The sequence below is a fragment of the Hippichthys cyanospilos genome, chromosome 12 (assembly GCF_059441005.1).
Source record: "Hippichthys cyanospilos isolate Australia breed blue-spotted pipefish chromosome 12, RoL_Hcya_1.0, whole genome shotgun sequence".
In the NCBI taxonomy this organism is placed as follows: domain Eukaryota; kingdom Metazoa; phylum Chordata; class Actinopteri; order Syngnathiformes; family Syngnathidae; genus Hippichthys; species Hippichthys cyanospilos.
The window spans coordinates 7,837,796-7,861,439 of NC_142380.1; the positions used below are offsets into that span (position 1 = coordinate 7,837,796).

Below are 23,644 nucleotides of genomic sequence, written 5' to 3' on the forward strand. Positions count from 1 at the left end.
CGTGTGGGTGTCCCGCAGTGCCCGGCGCCGTCCCGCTGGACTCCATCCAGGGCAGCGCCTACGAGGAGAAGATCGTGGTCACGTGGCGGGAGCCGGCGCAGACGTACGGCGTCATCACGCAATATGAGGTACGCATGTATTTTTGCCACCTTCCAATACATGTATTATTATTTTAGTGAATAAAACAACGCAATACCATGAATGTGATCTAATACAAATACTTGAATATGAAACGATATCATAGCTATGAACTCATTCACTGCCACTGACGACTATAGACGTCCAAGAACCATTTTAACTGGGCTGGCAATTAATCAGTTGCCTAAGATGAAGTCTTCAAGCACTCAATCATCCTAATAAGGTAGGGAAAGTTATGACAAAACACACTAAACCCACACTACAATGCCTAGCATGCATGCAACAACATATAAGATGTACATTGGTTTAGTGTGTTACCCAGGCACTAGACTGCAATGAGCATCTAGGGAGCATCAGTGTGTTTCAGACAGCTTTCAACATCTGGAATCTTTAAAAAATCGTTTACAGAGATGCTCACACAAAACAAAATTCACATTAGACCACGTAACTATACACTATAGGTAAAAAGCAAGGCGAATTTATCAGATTATGCATATTTGGGGATGGGGAGCGGTGTTCAAACTTCTGTATTCCATTTCGTGGTTAAGAGCCAATCAGAGTGAAATCATTCTCATTTTGCGATGTGCCCATTGGTTACTTGAATGCCGTCACCTCCTCGTCCACGGAAAATCCTGCCAGAATGCTTTGCTCAACTGTGCAAGCGATTTATTCATTCAAATTTCAATCTCCTGATACCTAATTCCAAACTTTTGACGTTAGGCCTGTACATAAAATGCATTTAGCAAGATTGTGTAGTTTGCATTTCAATTTGTTAAACTCTGAAACGCAGAGTAAACACTACCGACAGATTGCCCATCTCTGGATGGCTAGAGACAAAACGATACTTCTACAGTACAAATATAAGCGAAGCACTTTGATTGGGAAGCCGTAAAAACAATCCGACAGCCATACGAGCTTATGACAGCAGCAGCGGGATACTACACTGTATATAAAGTCGTCTTTTGCCCTATGAACTGGATTGAAAGCACAGTCTCTCTCGCCTTGGCTGCGGTGGCCAGTCAATGTTGACTCATGGCCGCACGCCTCCACAAGGCAAACGCACACTCACACACACGCACACACATTGATCTTAAGCAAGCCTCTGGTTTGGGAAGTAATCGGGCCGCCTTTCCCACAGATTGATTCCCTCTCCCCTCGCTGTTTGCTCACCGTGCTACGTTATTTTGACTGGGTTAGCGGGGGTCTCCTCTCATTGGGCCAGAACGAGGATTGAGCGGTGGGGGGGGGGCTTTATTTCGTCTAGCAGATGCACAAACAATGTCCATTAAAAAAAAAAAAATACGAAAAATACACGGCACACAGCAGGTTGGCTTAATGGCTTAAAGAGCGACACGTCTCGCCTGTTTATCTTCTTTAAAATTTCATACGACACGTAAAAGGGAAAGGCGTGTGCGCGCGTGTGTGTGAGAGATCCACTTTATGGAACATAAGCGCCTCCAGGCTCTCAGAAGACACCACTTTCTGCTACTACCCACAAACAACAGGCTTTTTGTTCCATTCACTTGCTCACAATAACGCCTGAAAATCTGATAATCCAGCTGTTAATTTTGATTTCAAACAATGGAGCCGACTATTTTTGCCGCTTTCTTGTCACATTCACATCCCCATCACGGAGTATTCTGCTTGGCGTGACAATACATGGGACCCATTCACTGCTGATTTCAGCTTTGTTTATTTCATTGCTGCTGACTACGCTTGCAGCTTTTCACAATCATGCGTAAAATATATGTTGTAAACAGAATGTATTATTTTACAGTTTGCTATTCATGTAAAACATCTGTTTTTTTCCTACTTTTTCTTTCTGCAATTCACATTCATATCTGTGTATATTCATAATAACTAGATAGCCAATTAGCTACATTGGCTTGTTTTTGACGCAAACTTGTATTTATATATATATATATATATATATATATATATATATATATATATATATATATATAAAAACAAAGACAAAAACGTTTATGCTTATGCAGAACGCATTTGAGTCAGCCTTGTTTGTTCAAAAGTGATCGGTATGAACGGCAACTGTCAGGCTGTCAATATCAAAGCGAGTCATTTCCTGTCTTTTAAATTGCCTTTGAGAATTAATCTGACTGCTCTCACAAAACGATGAGGAGAACTTGAGTGCTGCTAGCTAATGGCTAATTTATGCTGGCAAAAGGTGCCATACGATATATCGTCAGCGTTAGTGATGGGAAAATCAGGTCCAGAAAGGAAAACACTGTCACAGTTTGGCTAAGGGCAAAATGCGGCAGGGTTTTTCATTTCTGGATCTGGATTTCCATTCTCTGGTCAGCGTAATTAAGTCCTTTTCTAATCTCGCGAGATCTTGTTGTACGAGATCTTGCCCCATCCATAGTATGCACCATACTATTTCTGTCCGCTGACTGTCCTTGCTGGTAAATACCTTGAATATGTAGTTCATACATTTGAAAAATTCAAACAGCCGCACACTGGCGACTTAACGTCAAAGAGGCCTTTGTTTCCGACGTTTCCAAAACGAGCCCGCCAACAACGTCGCGATTGTCAGGTACGCGGCCGGGAAGTGTCAGCGCCATCCTTTGTGCGAGTTCTGCGGGGAGGCATTAAGGCAAGTACTTTTGCTAATATCCATTCAGAACAACTCAAGTCCCCACTTCAAGAAAACAGCACATGCGCCGCTCATAAAAAGCCAAAGCTCCATTATCATTCCAATTAAGGCAGACAAAAGGGAGTTTGAAGCGCCACATAATTTGTGTCCATCAAGTTTGGAAATGCTCGGAAGCCTTCTCTCATTTAGTCCCTTTGTCTGCGCCGCCCAAGCGCATATCGCCACGTTTCAGTTTGAAATTACCCGTCACCGCCTCTCTCGGCGTCCTTAATGAATGTGACAGCAGAAATAATGGAAAACATGTCGGCAAATCCCATTCTGCGTAATATTGTTTTTACATTTTTTTTTCCCCTCCTCAACACCGGGTGTCCGGATTTATGAAGCATCGCGAAGGCATAAAATATAAATACGTACGCCATCATCAACACCTTGGGCGTGTGTGCGGAGGGGGGGAAATGAACAAATGGGCTGTAACCTCGCCACTTAGGCTCTTAATAAACGAGTCGGGTAAAGCGCTGAGTTATGGCGGGGGGAAAAGACGCAGGAAGCCATCAACTTAGCACTTACACCGCCGGCATCATTAGGCGCACTTTGCCGGCGTGTAAGAAGCCTTTCAGGTCTTGAATGGCAGTCAAAACCGGATTGGAAATAAGACTCCTTTGTAGTACCGCTTAATGTGCAATTATTATGTGAATGGCAAATTGTAGCTGAAGAAACAAGAGCAGCAAGAATGCGGCGTTTTGGACCAACTGGACTCTCTTCAGGGAGGACCGGCTGATTGCAATCTAAATGACTATTGCTAATCGCGTCTCTGTCAAGTACAGACACTCCTACTACTTTTGATTCGGAACATTTCCCGAAAGGAAAAAAAAAAATCCATCCATTTTCTTCAGCTGCTTATCCTCATTAGGGCCACAGAAAATACAAAATAATCAATGCTGCAAAAGATGAAAGCCAAGGAATAAAAATGAGCCATGTTCGATCCTACTTTTTTTTCCAGGTTTTCCGATACGAGCACTCCATTCTTGAGTAGTCACCAACGTAGGCAGTGGCTGAAGAAACTGATAGGATCGATTTATTTATTTATGTATTTTCCCCAGGAAGTGTCATTAGTACTAGGGGTATCTGTACAGATTTCAGATTTTTGGGGGGGGGCTTGATTTCAGTGTTTTCAGGTTTTTTGGGGGAGCTAATATGAATCAGTGGTGGTGTCAGTACTTGGTATCGGTGAGCACTCGAGTTGAGTAGTCCTACTAGTAACGGTATGGAAAAAAAGTTAGCAAACATCCATCATTTTATTCTTATGTTTTTAACACGTTATACCAGTACTTATTTACTATGTATTGTTTTATTTTTAAATGGTTTCATGTGTGTTATTACCTTATTGTTTTCATTGTTATTTGCATGTACAAAGTTCAAAATTCCGCAGCATTGGACAGTACGAAGCAAAAGGACTATCAATAAATGGTTTATAGATAAACCATGGAGAAGAAGCAATGGAGTACAGTTTCAGTTTTTTTCCCTCGTGAGAACAGACTAAATGGTCGGAGATGTTTTCAAGCTCATACCCTGGAGCAGCGGCAGCGCACACGCTCTCCACTGAATATTCATGTCCTTGACAGATCTCCTACAAGGCGGTGAGCTCCTTTGACCCCGAGCTGGACCTCTCCAACCAAAGCGGCAAAGTGGCCAAGGCGGGAAACGAGACCGCCCACGCCTTTGCGGGCCTCCACCCGGGCTCCACGTATTCCTTCACCCTGCGCGCCAGCACGGCCAAGGGCTACGGCCCCGCCGTGGCCACCCAGTTCACCACCAAGATTTCAGGTCGGTGTCTGCGGGCCTGTTGAATAAGTCATGGGCTGAGCTAGCGCTTAGCACCCTTGTTCAAGTCATGGAAGCGGAATTTGTTTTCCTGATTATTTTCCTGCTGCTTTATGCTAGTGTGCTAATGTGAATCCTCTTGTGTTTTTACCAGTTTTTAGATTTCTACGCTAATGTGAATCCTTTTACCAGTTTTTAGATTTCTAATCTATCTATCTATCTATCTATCTATATATCTATCTATCTATCTATCTATCTATCTATCTATCTATCTATCTATCTATCTATCTATCTATCTATCTATCTATCTATCTATCTATCTATCTATCTATCTATCTATCTATCTATCTATCTATCTATCTATCCATCCATCCATCCATCCATCCATCCATGTCTTTGTGCCTGTCTCTATCTCTCTCTCTAGTTAGCCAGCTAACCAGCTAAATGGTTATCTGGCTAGCCATTTAGCTATATTTCAGGGATGTCCAAATAGTACAATACTGTCCAGAATAGTTCAAGCACAACAGCACAACTTTACTATTAATCATAAAACATTTCAAGTTTTTCATTCATTGAAAAAAAAATCTGCTAATTTTTATACTTTTCATTTCAAAATTCATCTCGTGGGCCGAATTAAACTCGTTCATTGACCAGAACTGGCCCGTGGGCCATATGTTTGACACCTCTGCTTTTGATCCATCCTTCCAATAATTTTTTGTATCAAACTTCTCCTTCTGTTTCGAAGAATCATGTCGGCAGACTGTAGCGAGCTGAGTGCTTCTGGCGTTGTGTTTCCAATGCGGGACTGCGAGATTTATTGTGCCAATTGATTTCAGCTTCATGAATAAGGTTTTCGCTCAAAAAAAGACTGTATTTAACAATCAATAGATGGTGGAGAACCATAAGAAAGTGAATAGTGCACTCAGTGGCACAGTTGACTGGGGGTGCGTTCAATGGGCACTCACACAGTGGGGCATTCATATACAAATCTATAGAACTACTCATTCAATACAGCAAAGACTGTTCTGTGAACACATTGTTGGGGTTCATGGAAATTCATTTACTTGACAAACCAAAATCAGACCATCCGCATGTCACCTCAAATTGGCGAGACAAATTAAAAATATTTGCACAACACCTGGACCAAGCAAAATAAAGTTATGGTTGGAGCAATTGACTTGTTTAGCATTGTTGAACTGTCATCCGAGATAGTATCCAGCATTAGTTCAAGAAATAGCACAACCATTGATTGACTAGCAATTAAATTTGTCCTTAATAATTCCTGGTGAGAATTTATTGCTCATTATTTAACTATAAATACCAATGATAACATCTTAATTTTGTCTCTCAGCGCCATCCATGCCGGCGTATGACCAGGAGACGTCGTTGAACCAGACGGACAGCACGGTGACGGTCCTGCTGAAGCCCGCCCAGAGCAGGGGCGCTCCCGTCAGGTAAGCCTTGTCAGTAAAAGCACCACGACCCCAAAACATCAACATTAGGCGAGCATTATAGCACGCTAGGAGATTCATCAAAGAATTTTGTGCTCGGAGCTTCTGGCGTTTTGGCTTTGAAGTTGAGGGGAAAAAAATGTTAGGATGGTTGGCGCAAGCTAATGTCTCTGAGTCTTTACTGTTAGTGGGAAGTCTCACCCCAAACGTCAGCAGGCTTCCAGTCGGCCGAGAAACCCACTTGAGCGAGATTCGTCGTGCGTTTACAGGGCATTGTTAGCGCCTTTGTGGTAGGACTTGCGCTAAGTCATCGTTTTGTTTTGTTGAAGGCGCAAGCTACCTGCTTCATCTTTTTCATAGACACTATCAGGCTGCCTGTGAAACTTGCTGCAAAAGGCCTGCTGTATTTTAATGCAGCAGTAACCATTTTTTGAAAGATGAAATAGACTTGAATTGTGCACTGGTGCTCTCATCAAATTATCCCCAATAGTCTTAAGACAATATTTGGACTCATAAAAAATATACAAATTTATCTTTGGGATTGACTGAGTAAATTCTAATGTCGTGGGCTCACATACAACATAGCATTGCAATGAGAATTGTTGAATTGACTTACATCATCTGTTGGCGAAAGTTTGGCTTTTGTCAAAATCTCCAAAAAATCTAAAACATTTCTTGCCATTTAGCATTCTCTAGCGCCCCAGAAATAGCCGAGTATCGCTATGGTGTAGCCGAATTTCTAGCTGGTATAACGTCACTTCCGGTAGCCCTAGCGGTGGACGGCATAACGGCACCTGTGACATCTTGAGCTTCTTTAGGTTCGAAAACACCTGATAATTTCCTTGAAATGGCAGTTTTTGTATTACAAAACATCAATAATCAAAAAAAGGGTTTGTTTTTGTTTTGTTTTGGGTTTTTTTTTTGGGGAGGGGGCATGAAATCCCAACCGATGCTGCTTTTTGGTGGGCAACCATCTGATCAAGTCACTCTGGAGTGCCCTCAAATATAAACAAAAAAAGTACATAAAGTTGTAAATGCATGTAAACAACTGTCGAAAAAAATGATCACTTAAAAAAAAAAAAAACGGTAATTGCTAAGAAGCAGACTACTACAGGGGCTCGCGGTTGAGCATGGTTGCCCCAGCAGAAGCGGGCAAGAAAACTCGAGAGATTGCGCTGCACACGCACAAGCGTCTCCGCCGAGTCGTAACCATTTCAGTGTTTAGCGTGACTTGCCTTCACAGCAAGAAAGATGGCTTTTTAATGGCCTCGCAGGTAGCGTCCAGGGGGGGGGCGGGGGACCCGCTCCGCCTGGCGTCTCGTCAGCGGGCCAATTACGAAGCTCAAATGATGACGAAGCACGTGGTGAATCACAGCCTCCATTAATTAGCGCAGCAGGCTGCTGCTTTTGTTTACCGCCACCCCCCCATCAAAAAAAAAAGTATTTGCCGAAGCTAACTTCTGCCTACTTTTTCCTCTCTCTTCATTTTTTTTAAACTGTCATAATCTTTGTCACACAATGCTGAGCTAAGCATTTCCCTCACGCACAATCTTTGGTATACCTGTTCAGATTTAAAGTGGAAGTTTGCTATTTTCCCCCTCACCTTTCAGTGACAATTGATTGACATCTCGTCAGTCATGCCTAGTCTGATAGGTTGCTTTTTCTCGGGCGCGGTGGTTTCGTCGTCGTATATTGTGGCCTTTATTCATGTTAGATACCGCTTTCTTTTTCAGACAGATACCAATATAAGTGCTGCATTTTTCTAGCTATAAGCCGCACTGGTATATAACTGCAGCAGCTCCACACCTGATCCACACCTGATCATCAAGGAGGTACATTAGGCATTGACCCTGCAGCAGAGCGGGAGCGGGGTTGACCTGTTGCTCACTCGAATGAGACGGGACCGCCCTCCTTAAAAATTCACTGATTTCAACTGCTTAAAAAAAGAGGATATCAAAATGTGCTGCGATATTCAGATTTGAATGTTTTAAAACACAACTGAGCAATAAGGGCAAGTGACCTCACTGACACAGAAGACCTTGAATGTTATTTGGAAAAGGTCTTTAATTCAGTTGATGTTTAATTCAATTCTGAAATGGAACACTTTAGGAAATCACTTTTAAAGCCCCAGAGAGGGATTTGGTCACTTTTTGGGGGGGTTTATAGAGGCAACACGGAGCAGCTGCGACAGAAGCATATTTGATTTGATCACATGACTCGCTGATTTGCTTTCGGGAGCTGATAGTGCCCGCGGGCGTTTTCGAGTTGCTTTGCAGGAAGCGGGCTGGGAGATGACACGATAAGGCCATGACGACTGTCCGTTAAGCATCCGCCGCTGCGTCCAAATTCAAGTCGCAGCGGCAGAGATTATCCGCCAAGAAGCTAATTGCTATCATACGTATGCAAAATATGTACGGCTGGGATTGGGCCGCTAATCTCCGGGAACATTTCTCACCAGAGGGGACAGTGTTCCTTTAAGAGGATTACAGCGACTGTCTATCAATAATGTGGCAGGAAGGTTTGCCCCCGTAGTCGGCGGCCAGAATCCACCCACCTCGCATCAAAATAAATGTTTACAAGCTTGTGCGGCAATAAATGATTGGAGATGCTTCCGCTTATCTTTGCCGCCGATAAATCAGACCTCTTCTGCCGTCGTCACCTTTGCCTCCAGCCAGTGGAGATGTTTGAATTTTTGCAAATGAGATGCCTTGCTTTTCCCTGTAGCGCCAGATAATCTGCAGAGAGCGTGGCAAGTGCTTGGCATGGAGTGAAAATAAAACACTCGTGTTAGAGGGATAAACTTTTTTTTTTTTTAAATACTGTCAGCCTTGCCTTCAGCATTTTTTGTAATAGGTTATATTTTTTTCCTTTTCAAACCTATACATAGTTGTTGTATATACATTAGTTGTTATATATATATATATATATATATATATATATATATATATATATATATATATATATATATATATATAGCAGCAACGTAGCAGCTGCGGCAGAAGCATATTTGATTTGATCACACAGTATATTTGATTATATTTTGTGTTTAATCAAAATCTTTGCAAAAATATGGTTTTTTTTTCAGTAAAAAATAATTGCACTATAGCTTAAATTGTTAAAGGCCATTAACACTCCTGTGTGATATTATTGTTTTATTGTTTAAATGATTATTTTAATCACTAAATACATAAACAACAAAATTTGGTTGGTAAGCGGTAAAATATGATCATTTTTATGTGATACACTGTTGCAAAATGGCATTTGATCCCATAGTACAAATAATCGAGAGAATAATCGTTTCTGAAAATATTAATTTGTGATATCCTTGAAGTATAGTCAAGACCAGGGGTTACCAATGCGGTGCCCACTAATTTTCCCAACATAGGGCAATTTTTGTGAAAGTGCATTGTTTTGATATGGTACTTTTGAAAATATTTTGAATCGTGCTTAACTGTTTTTTGTTTTTTTTTTAATGTACATGTACTCCCCCCTGCCCGTAGCATCAGCTTATCAGCGGCAGAGCACGGCAAGCGATTTGACACAGCCCTAAAATAAGCGGTAACTTTCTTTGCCAGAGGCTTGGCACGCGCTAATAGCTGCGACTAAACATGTCACCAAAATCACGATCTTCTCGCACCTGCCGATTACGGCGCGAGCCGCGGCGACGAGTCGGCCGCACATGTTTGGTTCTCGACCGCTTTAAATCGGCCCCCATTAGCATTAGCGTGAGTCAGGATGGAGATAGGGAGGCCGCCGCCCCTGTTATCAGCCCACATGAAAAATAAATTTGACTCCCGTGGCCCCTATCCGCTCAATGGCCAGTCAATTGGACGTAATTAGTCTGCGGAGGAGAATCTATGAAAGCAGTTGGGCGGTGAGGCCGAGGGCTAATTGGTGTCGGCGCAGGTTGTGGCGGGACCGCATGGGCCTCTGCCAACTCACTTTTAACAGCTCACATCAAATATATCTATTCATATACGCTATTGTGCTCTAATGCCTTATGAACTATTATGAGACCATATTAGCCCATAAAACCCCACAAAAACGTCGCTTCCAGGAAAGGAGCAACAAATTGAGGCAACTCATAAAAAAAAGTCAACAAAATGATACAAAATGTAAAAAGGACATCAGTCATTGGCAAAGAATACGTGTATTTTAGCATGGATCCTCTGCTTCCAAATGGTCCCAAATGGCTTTGTTTGAAGAATGGATTTTTTTTTTTTTCTTTTTGGTATTTTAGTTTTTAAGTAGAGCCCAAATGTCTTCTGCAAAATGGCTGACTTCCTGTTACATTTGTTTTAGCAATCAATAAAATGTGATTGACATGTTTTGGTGCATTAACATGACGGAAAGACCCATGCTCCAAATGGAACAGGAAGTCAGCCATTTTGCTTTGAGGAGTCCATTTTGGCAAATTTTTGAAAAGGGGCTCCATAGTATCTCAGGGCCCAAATACCTTTTCCAAAATGGCCGACTTCCTGTTAAATAAGTTGACCCAATCAACAAAAAGATTTGACTGACATGTTTTTAATATGATGCATAAAATGTTCTCAAAGTTTACATCTTCAGCCATTTTGCTTTGAAGAATCTATAACCCTCACAATCAAATATTTTAAGAACCGATTTTTCTATTGATCCTCTAATTGATTATGGGATATTATTTGATTGATGAAAGAAATCAGAAAATACTAAGAAACTAGAAGATTCAGACAATTTCAAGTTAAACACTCGCTTTAAACGAATACTCGATTATTAAATTAATTGCAGATTAATTCGATCGTCTGCGACATGGATGAATTTTGACGGCTCCATTTTGGCAAAACGTTTGAACGCTCATGAAGTTCATCTGCATAAATGATCCCCCTTTGCTGACGCTTTTTAGGTTACGCCGGCTCACGTGTGCGTCGACATTTGATCGTTTCGAAAATTTGCCGTGAAAAGGAACGCTGCGAGGGGATCGTTCCTGGCTTCTTTCCGCTTTCATGTTGTTTGTTTGATGTTTTGTGTCCTCAGCCTTGGGCTGGTCCAAGTGAATCATCCTTGCCGCTGTGACATGCCATCGCATGAATATGACAGCAGTTGTTATTATTGAAAAACAAGAGCAGAAAATTTGCACCCCCCCACACAAAAAAAAAACCCTCCCAAATCATCTCGTGAAGTTGTTGCTTCTCCACGTCAACAAAGTGCTGAAAAATGCTTATTATGATTGTGTGGCGTGTGCAGGCGGCAAGCAGCAGGTTGAGATTTGCACATGACACGAGTTGTTAACCCCGGGAGCTTCCTTGCCTTTGGCGCTCGCTACTTTGCCGCGGGAAAGGAAAAGCAGCCGTCCCGGAGCCGTATCATTAAATAACCCGCATCATCTTATCACACACACAGAGAGAGAGAGAGAGAGGGAGACCTGCGGGAGTCTGACTTTGACTTTTCCAGGCTTTTTTTTTTTTTTTGCCCCAACTAGCTGCACGTATGTGGAACACAAAGTACGCATTTATTTCCTCTCATTCAGCTTTTTTGTTAGGAAGAGTCGTCGTATCCACATGATATGAAGTCATTCAAGCAAAATGATAAGATTAATTTTTTACATGATCTTGAAATTATATTCACCCATGTCCAATACGCCAAACGAGTTAAAAAGTATTGCCATACAATATATGGTAAAGAATATATCCTTGTTGAATTCTTGTGAGGGCGTTTGATATCACTTTTTTCAGATCGATATCAGTATTCAACTGTTGAGTAGTCACCTATACCAAATATCGATACCTCTAAGGATTTGATACAAAATAATGGCACAATTTCACAGAAAAAAACAATATATTCCAATATATATAAAACTATATATTCCAATACAGCAGTTTTTTCCCTTCATATTTCATGACCTTGACTTTTATATTTCAAAATCAAATATGTCCTCAACTTTGATGAGAAAATGTCCACCCAGTTTTGCATTTCCCCCCTCTCTCACGCCGTGGCGTATGGCGCTGACCCGCCACTGCGGCCTCTCTGTGCGCCTGACAGAGCCCACTTTGTCCACTTAGTCGGCCAACTGGGCTTGGAGCGGGGACTCGCCAGTGTCGGCGGCGGCCTGCTTTATCATGCAAGCGGTGTCCCGACAGATCAGCAAGCTTTGTCTGCTCGCAGCTGCTCCTTGCTAACGTCGAGATGTAAAGTGCAAAACATTCACTAATTTTGCAATGTTACGACCAAAACAATTCTCAATTTCTTTCATTAATTTCCCCAATTGGAAGGTTGCGCTTTATTTCTGTTTCCTGTTTTTACCTTCCTGAAACTGATTGGTTGTCTTGAATCACATTTCATGTCCTGCGCAAACACGTTCTGTCTAGTAGATGTCTACTAAAGCAGTCCGTCTACTTGCGTATAAGTAATAATGTATACCAAGTGGTAGGAACAGCGACTATCGCCGCCTATGGCCACGGAGTAGTATTACATCAAACGCATGCGCACACACAACACAGTAGTTGGCCTCATTGCAGTGTGTCCCTAGTGATTTTTCTGAGCAGATCCGCAACGGGTTGGCGTGTAGAGGGCCTAAGGTAGACTCCGAGCGTAGCGCGCGCACACGCCACACGGATGATCAATTGTTCCCTGTGGTTGGCGCGGGGATGATGAAGTGCGCCTTAGCGTGTACAGCATGCACTCCTTAACCCGACACTTTATCACCGGGACCCTGGCTCGCCTCGCGCCGTCATTTGCCAAACTCACGGCGGCTTCCCTGTTTAGCGCTGAGCAGAGAGCTGAAGAAGTATTTAATCCTGGCAGAAAAGACGATGACGTCTCTAATTACAGTCACGCCGAGGTCAAAGGGTGAAGGTAGAAATACAAGTTTGTGGACGTACGCTAGAAACAGAATTTGTGGAACACCGGATACTCGAAACAAAATGGACCACTTCCTGTTCGGTTTCCGGTGTTTTTGTTTGTTCTATCATCATGTTTTGAAAAGCCATTTCCCCCAAAACTGCAATTTCCTGCATACCTTCCCCCAATTGGGCCTCATTTGGGCCATCTTGTCATCTGTCATTGTCTTCACCCAATATGGCTGCTTCAAAGTAAAATGTATGACATCATTTTCAAATTCTGACATGGGTTATTTAGACTTTTTTTTAAACCCTTTGCAGTATTTTGATCTTTTTTTTTTGGTCATTTTTTTCCACATCATTCTCACAGTATTTTTGCCAAGCAATGGTACACTCCTGGTAGTGTGATAACTCATTGAAATTTCGCATGTTGTTACCATGTGAAATTTCAGTTCCCTGATGTCTGCTTTCAGTGATTCCCCTTTGATGTGGCTTGCCAGTTTTATTCTGGATTTCAAAACAGAGAAAATAGCACAAAGAATTTCATGTTTTTCTCGCTCCTCTTTAAAATTTGCATGTTGCATGGTTCCTTCCTATTGGCCCTTACCAGATTACATGGCAATTGGGCGGGGAATGTGGGAAAAACAAACGATCTCTAGACCATTTTTTCCCAAAATTATGTTGCTTTTTTTTTTTTTTGCAGCGCCTACCAAGTTGTGGTTGAGGAGGAGCGTCCGAGGCGGGCGCGGGGCACGGCCGAGATCCTGCGCTGCTACCCGGTGCCCATCCACTTCCACAACGCCACTCAGCTCAACTCGCATTACTACTTTGCCGCCCAGTTCCCCGGCGGTGGCATCCACGGGCCGCAGCCCTTCACCGTGGGCAACAACAAGACTTATAGCGGCTACTGGAATGCGCCGCTGCTGCCACAGAAGAGCTACAGTATCTACTACCAGGCTGTCAGCACTGCAAATGGGGTGAGTGGGCTGGAGCAGGCATTTAGAGTCAGTCCTTCATTCTTAAAAACAAAGAAGGATTTCACTTTACTACCGTAAATGACAGAATAATCTCCTGTATTGAGTTGTTCTTCACATTGGCTGAAGAATAGATGTCTCAATATTTTTATATTGTCTGTCTACATGTGTTGCTGCACAGCTTGTGTTCAAATATTTAATTACTGTATCTTGTAATTGACTTTGATGTTTATTTTGATAGGAATCTTTTCCTGGGTTTGGCATGAAACAATTTGAGTTCACTGCCGCAATACAGCTATCGTAGCTCAAGTTTTTGATTGCAAATCAAACAGAAAGTACGACCACTGTACATTTGATTTACATAGCATTTTAGCTAATTGTGTTAGCAGTCCATGCTGGAGTTTGTCAAACTAAACAACAAAAAACAATGAGTCTATAAAGTATCACTTTAAATTCTAGCTTGATTCTAATGCACTAAACATTGTAGATTTCTAAAAAAAAAAGCATTGATAAAATGTTGCTTGGTTTGAACAGGATTCCTGCAGGCAGCAAATTTAATTAAATGCTTTTATTCATGCAGTGACAGGACAGATACAATTTTCTTTTCAAATTCAGAGCAAATTAATTGGAACAACAAGCAACCTCAAGATGAATAGTGTGACTCCTTTGTAAAAGGTTGTATGCCAGGGGTGTCTAAACCCAGTCCTTGAGGATTGCTATCCTGTTTTGGTATTTCTTTCCTGCAACGCACCTGACACAAATGATCAGGATTGTTATCAGGCTTCCGCTGAGCTTGAATCAGGTGTGTTGGGACGATGGAAAAAAAACAAAACATGCAGGGAAGGATGGGCTTATGACACCCTTGTTTTATGTCTTTATTTTTAAGTGTACATGCACATTGTCGTTAGTGATGCGATTTTCCGTTGCGGCATCTATTTCCCGCAGTTGCTTAATCACATACCACGAGAGGTACAACTAAGAATGTAGTTCCAAAGTTTGGTAAATCAGACACAGATGGTATATTTTTGGTTTTGATTTTTGTAAATCAGTACACTGTATATGAGGTACTTGGCTAAAGGGTGCACATGATTGAAAATACGTTGAGAATCACTGCGATAAGCAGTGTAATTGTTACAGCTATAGTTTTTAACACTAATGGTGAAGCACCACTTGTAAACAGACAATAACAATACTCACAGGTGTGTATTCTGTATACTTTTCAACTCTAAGGTTTTTTTTTATACTTACGCTTATGAGTCAGCTGTGAAATTTGTCTTTGTGTGCCTTTCTGTCTGTTTTATACTGCCCCCTGGTGGTCATGCAATCAATTTAACTGCATCAGTGTTATTGCCAAACACCAAGCTCGCGTTTACCGCCTCACGATGGCCTTTAATTGTCGCAGGAGGGCCAGCCGACGGATCGTAGGGGTCGCGGGGCGCCTGTCTTCAAGTGCGCGCTACATGACCCTCGCTCCCGTCCCTCCCCGCTCGTCGCTCGATAGCAATTTGCGAAGCGCCCCAGCCGATGGAGCAGAATGAGAATGTAGCAACGCCGGGCTCCTTGAGTTAGCGGAGGCACGTCCGTGCCGGGAGGCGGCAGGGCAGCGCTAATAACGTGTGAGGCCCGGCCTGAATTCAATTAGCCACTTGGCACTCTGCAATACAGCACATACTCAAACTTTTCCGACCAGAGTTGCTAAGTTTCAGGACTTAAAATAGGTTTTGGGGCCTAACCTGGTGACTCCAGGATTACATAAAAAAATAAATAAAACAATCTGGTGTCTCACATAAATGTGAAACAGTTTTGAAGATATATATTAGAATATTAATGTTACTATACAGTACCTTGCAACCAAACTGATGGATGTTTATTATGTATTACCTTAGCTTGACTGGTTGTGTTAGGTTCAAGCAACCTAGAACATTTAATAAATAACAGAAGGAAGACAACAAGGTTTTCTTTCTTGCAAGGAGAGCGGACAGGAACCTGACCTCAGATCTCCTTCCGGTCTTTTCAAGTTCCCACATAAAATAGTTGTTGAAAAATGGGATTAAAAACATATTTTATTTTTTTTTTTACAATTATTTAGTCAACGTTTTAAAGCCTGAATGCATCAAACTCCAGTCCTCGGAAACCCGTGATCTGCATATTTTCCAAATGTCACACCTGATTCAAATGATCAAGATCATTATGAAGCTTCTGCAGAGCTTGCTGGTGAGCTAATCATTTGAGTCAGGCGTGTTACATCGTGAAACTTGGAAAACATGCAGGACACGGCAGGACACCATAAAAGGTTGAAAGAATGACTTGCTTGACAGCACTAATATATATGTATATGTATGTATTGCTTTGTCTTTTTACCATTGCCATTTACAATTAAAAGAAAAAATCTCAGCTACCAAACTCCCAAAAAGGTTAATCCATAAAAGGTCTACGCAGTCCAATGTTTACACACTCTAAAATTGGCGCCACGTATAATCGCGTAACCTTGGACACAATAGTCTTTTTTTTTTGGGGGGGGGGGTTCTGCTACACAAACGCATGCTCATTATCAAGTATCAAATTCAATGACGCGCTTTAACGATGACCAAAAGGCTGAGTGTTTTACTCACTTCCCTGAAAGCGGCCGACGAGTATCAGGCTGCCAGCCCGTCTCAGGGACATCTGGGGGCACCCTTTGTGCGGCTCACATCCTCCTTGTCCCCGCCTGCATCATGTCTTCCTTTCAGCGCTCTAGTGTTTTGCAAACTTCGCTCCCTGGCTTTCTGTGAGCGCTCCCCCTTTTATTTTTTAATGCGAAGCTGGCCCTTTGTTATATGTTCACACACAAGGTCTCTCGCAGGAGGCCACCGTGCTGTCTGTTTACTGGCCACGTGATATTTTGTGCTTGTGTATCTTGTAAAGCTCAATACGCTATATTCTTGCTATCATAATAATTCTCTTTTCTGCCCCATCTTTTTATTTATTTATTTTTTTTGCACAGGAGACCAAAATCGACTGTGTCCGAGTTGCCACCAAAGGTAGGACCCATTTTAAGATCTATTTTACATATATATATATATATGTGTGTGTGTGTGTGTGTGTGTGTGTGTGTATATATATATATATATATATATATATATATATATATATATATATATATATATATATATATATATATATATATATATATATGTGTGTGTGTTTATTTTTATGATGTATGTATGTATATATATATTTATGTTTATGATGTATGTATGTGTATATATATGTTTATGATGTATGTATGTGTGTGTATGAGCGAGGAGCGAGAGAGATACGTTTTCATAAAAGCAGGCTCATGTCATGGAGATTAGTTTTGAGTTATTGATGAAAATACACATTTTTCAACAGAGCTGTCCGTTTTGGGCTTTTCTACAAAAACCACCTACTTAAAGATTAAAATTGTAATTAAAGTGTATGAAAATAAGGGATTAGCAGACGATGCGCACCATTGAAAGATGAATGTGGCAAAACCTTAAATACGTTTTTCTCCACACTAGAGATTTCAACTTGGCAACATTCAAATTGCAGTAACTTTGTCAATTTTTCAGCTACCTCCATGTATTGTATATCATTTTAAAGGGAATTAAGCACAGAATTTGAATACTGTATATCAACACCTCAATATTAGTTTTCATGGACATAAGGGTGAGTTTGTGTGTGTGTGTCCGTGTGCATGCATGTATATGTAATATATATATATATATATATATATATATATATATATGAATAAATGAATAATGTTTTGGCACCACTAATAACTTAACACTCATGGGTTGAACGACTTGACTTATAATAATAATAATACTAACAATAATATATCACTTTTATGTAGCTTTATAACGGATACATTATTCATAAACCACACATTCATATACCAGCGGTGGTAAACCACATTATGTAGTCACCGTTACAAGATGTGCGGTGCACAACATTCACACGGTGCACAACAAATTGATGGTTAACAAGATTTGAAATGAAAAGTCAAAAAATATTCTGGAGGGAAAAATCAATACTATCGTCTTCCGTGGAAAAGCAAGAAAGCTGTTTTAAATCTGCAATTAAAAAAGTTCTATTTGTCACAGTATTTTCATTGGAGTGGCCTTATATTGCGTGAACAAAAATATTGGGACACCTCCGACTCATGGCAGAGGATATGTTCCCTTTTTTTGTTGCTTTGTTTGGAAAGGTTTGGTTTAGAGGGAAGTCTTAATTTTGTGGAGAATGAACTACAACATTTGCATAAGCATCAATTTATATTGATTTCTTGTAGCTTTTCACAGCTCAGTGTCCCAAAATCTATGTCCATTTAGTGTGCTCAAATAGGTAGTCCGGAGTGTTGTGAGTCAGTGTGCTTTCTCTTTTTTGTGCGTGTGTGTGTGTGTGTGTGCGTACGTGTGTGGACCTGCTGCATGGCTTGGTGGATCTACTCACCCTGCGTTGCACTCAGCCGCCATTTTGGTGACTCAGCTGACCACGCCGTACCTCCGCATCGCCCCAGCAGCCGGTGATCACCAACTCACAGGTCAGGAGCAAATTGAAAAATTTCCACAACCAGCTGTAATTTCTATATCTGCGCAAGACCATTTGAATTTGAAGGTGTTTCTAAACTTCTGACCGGAGTCACCAATACCAAATGCACACTTCATTAGTACCTTTTATACATAACATTTCTTGTGAAATAAAAATGGACACACCAGAACAATAAGCTGGGTCTCATATGTGGGTGCTTAATAAAATGTGTTCTATGTAATCATTTAAGATATAAATATTCTTGGAGCAACCCAACGAATTTCCTCAGTAGCGTTTTTAAAATATTGTCTTATGTCTTTGGGTGGGATGCAACTGACTATTCCATCCCGATGAGACAAAATGGAGAATGCACCAAAAGCCAGGAATGTACTGGCTCTCGGTGTTTCCAAACTTTTGACTGGTACTGTAGGTAGTAAATCCACAACATTGTCCCAATTAGGTGAAGATTCCCTAGCATGTGTAGCGCGCGCCACTGTGGCGAGATTAAACAGTCGACACGCAGCGATGTTGAGAAGCACAAACAACATTCAGGCATTAGCGGCTTAGATAAATGTGGGCAATTCCATATTGTCCTCTTAGAGACTCCCAACCTTTTGGCCGCATACTGCACCAAGCTCCGAGCGAGATAAGTTCACCCTCGCTTAATCGCGAGACAAAAGATGCTGGAGGCAGCGCGGGCGGAAAAGATAAAACCCCACAAGATACATATTTTAAAAGCCCGGAAATAACCAAAACACTTGGAGGAATCCGGTTTGAAAACGATAAGACGCAAAGTGTCCTGCACCTGAAGATCAGCGCCACTAAATGTAGAATGATGAACTGCTACATCAGCCATTTTGGACGCCTTGTTGCCTTGCTGTCAAGGAAAAAGATGCATATCCATCCTATTGACATATTTTTCTCGCTTCGCTAGCTCGCTATCAACGGATTTCCTCCTTATTTTTTTTTTTTTTTTATTTATTCCATCGGCCATTGGACACATTAGCAATCATCCACCTCATAGCATGTTTTTTTTTTTTCCTGTGTGACAAATCCTCACTTTGAGGCGGTCAGGAAAAAGGAAGTGGCTCGTCTGTATTCCCGTCTCGACCCCCCGGCGGGATTGAGATTCTCCCGGCGACTCGCGCAGCTCGTTGGAGGCAGGCGGAATTTTAACAAGATCTGCTTTTTATTTATTACCTCCACCATGGAAGCTCTGTTCTCGTTGTTTTAATGTCCATCATGAGGAGACTCACCAAAAACAAAACAAAAAAACTAATGACCCCATGCCTGAAATGGCACAAGCCGCCTGCTGCTTTGGTTCGAGCATCAATTTTAAGTTTGGTTTGGTCATGAAGTTTACCTAAATTAATCAATAAATATCTAGGATCGAATGCCTAGACTCATGAAAGAAACGTAAAAATATGTCTTTGGTATTGAATGAGTATGAGCAAGTTATGCATAATGTTCACCTTAAAATTGATTTAATATCAGTATACATTGTTGTTGTGTCAATATTTGCCACAGGATTTAGTTTTTAGTAAATAAAACCTTTAAATAAGATTTTCACGAAGAAACGTAAAAATACGTCTTTGGTATTGAAAGAATGTGAGCAGGTTAAATTCAAGTTAAAACGGATTAAAAGACTAGAATTTTGGGCCGTATCACCCAGCCCTAATATGAAATATCCTCAGCTTCATTTGTGTTTTTTCTTCCCCATCTTTTGACTCATTCCACCAATTCTACTAAGTCCGAATCTTTTTTTAAAATCAGCATAAAAATCTACCTCAACATATTCGGACTAAAAATCTGGACATGTATAGCAACTAGGGATTTTCAATACCTCTTTTTTTCAGTAGGATACCAGTACGAGAGCTCAACTAATGAATGTCCCCGATACCAAGTACAGAGACTTGTATTACTTTTGATCCGCAATTTCCACCCCATCAATAATATTCCAGAAAATGTTTTCCTTAAAATTCCATGAAATTAATCACAGTTTTCGGTTCTTCTAATTTCTATGTAATAACCATAAAACTGCTCCAAGAGAGTTCCCGATACTAGTATCAGTTGCCATCCGATATCTTGAACAAAGAAATACATATTACAATACAGCGTTTCCTTTAAAATGTTATGGAATTTCACAAGAACCGATAACTTGAAAAAAGGCCACGCATCGATATTGTAATTATAATAATGATAATAATTACGGCTATTTGATATCACTTTTTTTCAGTGCAAGTTCCTCAAATCTTGAGGAGGCACCGATCCCGATACAAAGTACCGATACCACTAATACCTTTGAAACAGAAAGGCCATGTATCGGCCTGAAACTGACACTTGGTATTGGTGCTCGCTACTTTTCCGGCTGTCATCACGTGACCTTCGGTACTCACCCATAATGTTCAATGAAAAAATATCAAAAGTGCCCAGATTATCGTTTTGTTTGTTTGTTTCTTTCTTTTTGGCTAAACCCGGTCCTCTGTCCAGGCGCCGCCACCCACAAACCCGACGCGGTGGAGCCGGAGAAGCAGACGGACCACACGGTGAAGATCGCCGGGGTGATCGCCGGCATCCTGCTCTTCGTCATCATCTTCCTCGGCGTGGTGCTCCTCATGAAAAAAAGGTAAGCGGCCATTTCTTGCGCCGCTCGTGAAAAATTAATTCAATCAAGGCGGTCACGCCCCATCGAGGAAGTATTAATCCCCTTACATCGCACCCGCCGACAAACGCCGTCGGCGGGAAGCCCGCCAAGCCCTGCGAGGGAGATAAGGCGTAAAAAAAAAAAATTCTAAAATTCCAAGTATGTACGGCTGCGTAGCTAAAGGCTACGTTTACATAAGGCGCTCGTATAAGCAAAGCTCTGCAAATATCAAGCGGTCTTTTCCTCCCTGTTTATACTTTTGGATTTCTATTCTGCTGCCATGCGAGCCCTCACGTCGCGCGGGGACAGAAAATTCTCACGGGTTCTTTCATTCTTCCCGTCGTATCTGTTGGAAAAAGCAGGCGAGATATGAAAATAATTTTGGCGAGTACATGTATCCTGTTGAAAAATGGGACCGCGAAGTTCACTAATGCTCGCGTTCCTCGGAGGGGCCAAAGTTGACCAAGGTGGCAAATGGATATTTTCGTCAGGCTTCGTCAAAGGTCACAATTGTTCTCATGAAGTTCGAAAATAGACTTAGGCAAAGTCTGCACGTTTATGCAAACGGGCGGTAAAGATTTACCAAATTCTACAGAACCGCGTTTGTGCGCAGAAATCATTTCCCGCCAAAGACGCCGACGCCAGTGACGTTAAGAAACGGACGGTCTTTCTGATTGGGCGGGAAATGGCGACACTTGTGCCGCCGAGCAGCTTGGCATGCTTGCCAGTGAATAAGACCGCCGCACTATGCGGATTCATGTAGCACTGATTTTTTTTTTTTTTTCCAAATAAACAAAGCCAGAGGAAGAAGGCTAATATGCTAAAGCTAGCATCCCACGAGGGGCGCTTGCTGGAGAGTGTCCACAAAGGTAGAAACTCCTTTGATCTCCTCCACGGTTTCTCAAGGTCGCCAGGTTCACGACAATTTCTCTTGCGACAACAACATCTTGCGACCTCTGGTGACCTTAGAGACCTTGAACAAAACCTTGTGAACATTTGCCAGCGTTCGCCCCCAGTGTGTTACCTAAGGAGCTTAACATCTGGCAAATGTTTGGTGGACTTTTGCGAAGGTTTCGATTGTTCTTAAGATGCTCTTAAGACATTTTTTAAACATTCTGAATGATTCCAAAACTGGTCTTTTTGATTTCCTTTTGAACATGTTCAACATCTCCTTGCGAGATGAAAAATGAACAAAGCAGCTATACCACAGCAAAGCTCGTGTCTCTTGATCTCCTCATGTTTCTCCAAATGTTTTGTTTTTCTCAAATTTTCGCATCTCACTAGGATAGGGGCCACAAAACAAACATAAAGAAATAACCCTGAAATAGGGTGGACGATGTCTATCATAACAGAACGCACAAGAGTCCGAGACGTTCCTAAAACTGAAAAGTCATCCATTTTACTTGAAAGCAGCCATTTTGGGCCAAATTTGAGCATCTTCTATAAGCAGAAGAGATATAAATGGAAGGCGTTTATTGATTTGTGTTTTGTTCCTCGCTGATGAAGAGTTTTCATTTTTCCGTGGCGGTCCCCGTCCGAGCGGTAATTGTTTTCACTTAGGCTCCATCAAGGCCGAGGCGGGAGAATTTGGCACAAATGTCATGGGCCATCCGGGGTGTCGGCTTGGCTAATCCAAGTCGCATGCGGCGACATGCCGGCGCCTTGTTAAGGGCTGACCTCAAAGGTCAGTTATGGACTTTTTTTTTCTTTCTTTTTTACGTGTGGATCACGTTTCTATTTAACAGTTTGCTTGAACCAACAATCATGTCCAAGGACGGTTCTGTCGAGCAAACGGAGACACGTCTTCAGCGCCATTGACGGATGTAGACCTTAGAGATCCATTTCTATTGGACAGGCATGGTTTCATATTTTTAGAATTGATTCGACAATCGATTATTTCAATGATTGATCGGATAAAAATTGTATTTACCAAAGCTGTTACAGCAGTCATAGTCTTTTTTTTTTTTAACTTTTTTTGGTGATCTTGTTTTGATTCCACGATTTTATTCAATTAAATATATGTTACAAGCTTCATATAAAATAGTTGTGGAAAAACGTGATTACCCGCAATTAAGGAAAATGTTGCAGTTCGCTAAAAAAACGTAATTGCTTGACAGCAATAAAAATAATGCATAATGTCAATTGCTCATTATTTTTTTAATTAAAATGGACCAAAAATCCAATGCATATCCCTTGAGGAAATGTATGTGTAGAAGTGCATTATTTCTGGTAAATATCATTTCTGTCAAAGACTTTGAAAATCCATTTTGACTGTCAGAAAATGAGTTTTTCATTCTGCATATATAGAAGAATATATATAGAAGAATAAAAATGTAAATAAACAGTAAATAACTGAATGTACCATTCCATCGAAGGGAATTTAACTCATTCATTGCCAATGACGTCTTTAGACGTCAAAGATCCAATCTGGCGATGAATGAGTTCATTGTTCTACCAATCACTATACATTGCTGACACACTGTATATAGAAGAATAAAAATGCATTGCTGTAAATTATTTAGTGTGCCAGTTTGCGGAAGGACATTTAACATTCACTGCCAATGACGGCTATAGACGTCAAAGATCCATTTTGGCAAGGATCGAGTTAATTATTCTATATGTCCCTAGATCTTGTCGGCATATATAGACAAAAG

The 23,644-nt window shown here is 41.3% G+C and overlaps 1 protein-coding gene across 6 annotated transcripts in view; it reads left to right on the forward strand.

The window, feature by feature from the left end:
- The window catches only part of LOC148414687 (receptor-type tyrosine-protein phosphatase mu), a 148,960-nt gene that overhangs the window by 76,065 nt on the left and 49,251 nt on the right, over positions 1 to 23,644 (forward strand). For all 6 annotated transcript variants that reach the window (XM_088429132.1, XM_088429130.1, XM_088429134.1 and 3 more), the window contains exons 9-15: positions 19 to 128; positions 4,375 to 4,576; positions 5,925 to 6,027; positions 13,543 to 13,816; positions 16,797 to 16,833; positions 18,285 to 18,359; positions 20,837 to 20,972. In XM_088429132.1, coding sequence (XP_088285258.1) covers positions 19 to 128; positions 4,375 to 4,576; positions 5,925 to 6,027; positions 13,543 to 13,816; positions 16,797 to 16,833; positions 18,285 to 18,359; positions 20,837 to 20,972 — 937 coding nt within the window. The remainder of the gene's footprint in view (positions 1 to 18; positions 129 to 4,374; positions 4,577 to 5,924; positions 6,028 to 13,542; positions 13,817 to 16,796; positions 16,834 to 18,284; positions 18,360 to 20,836; positions 20,973 to 23,644) is intronic.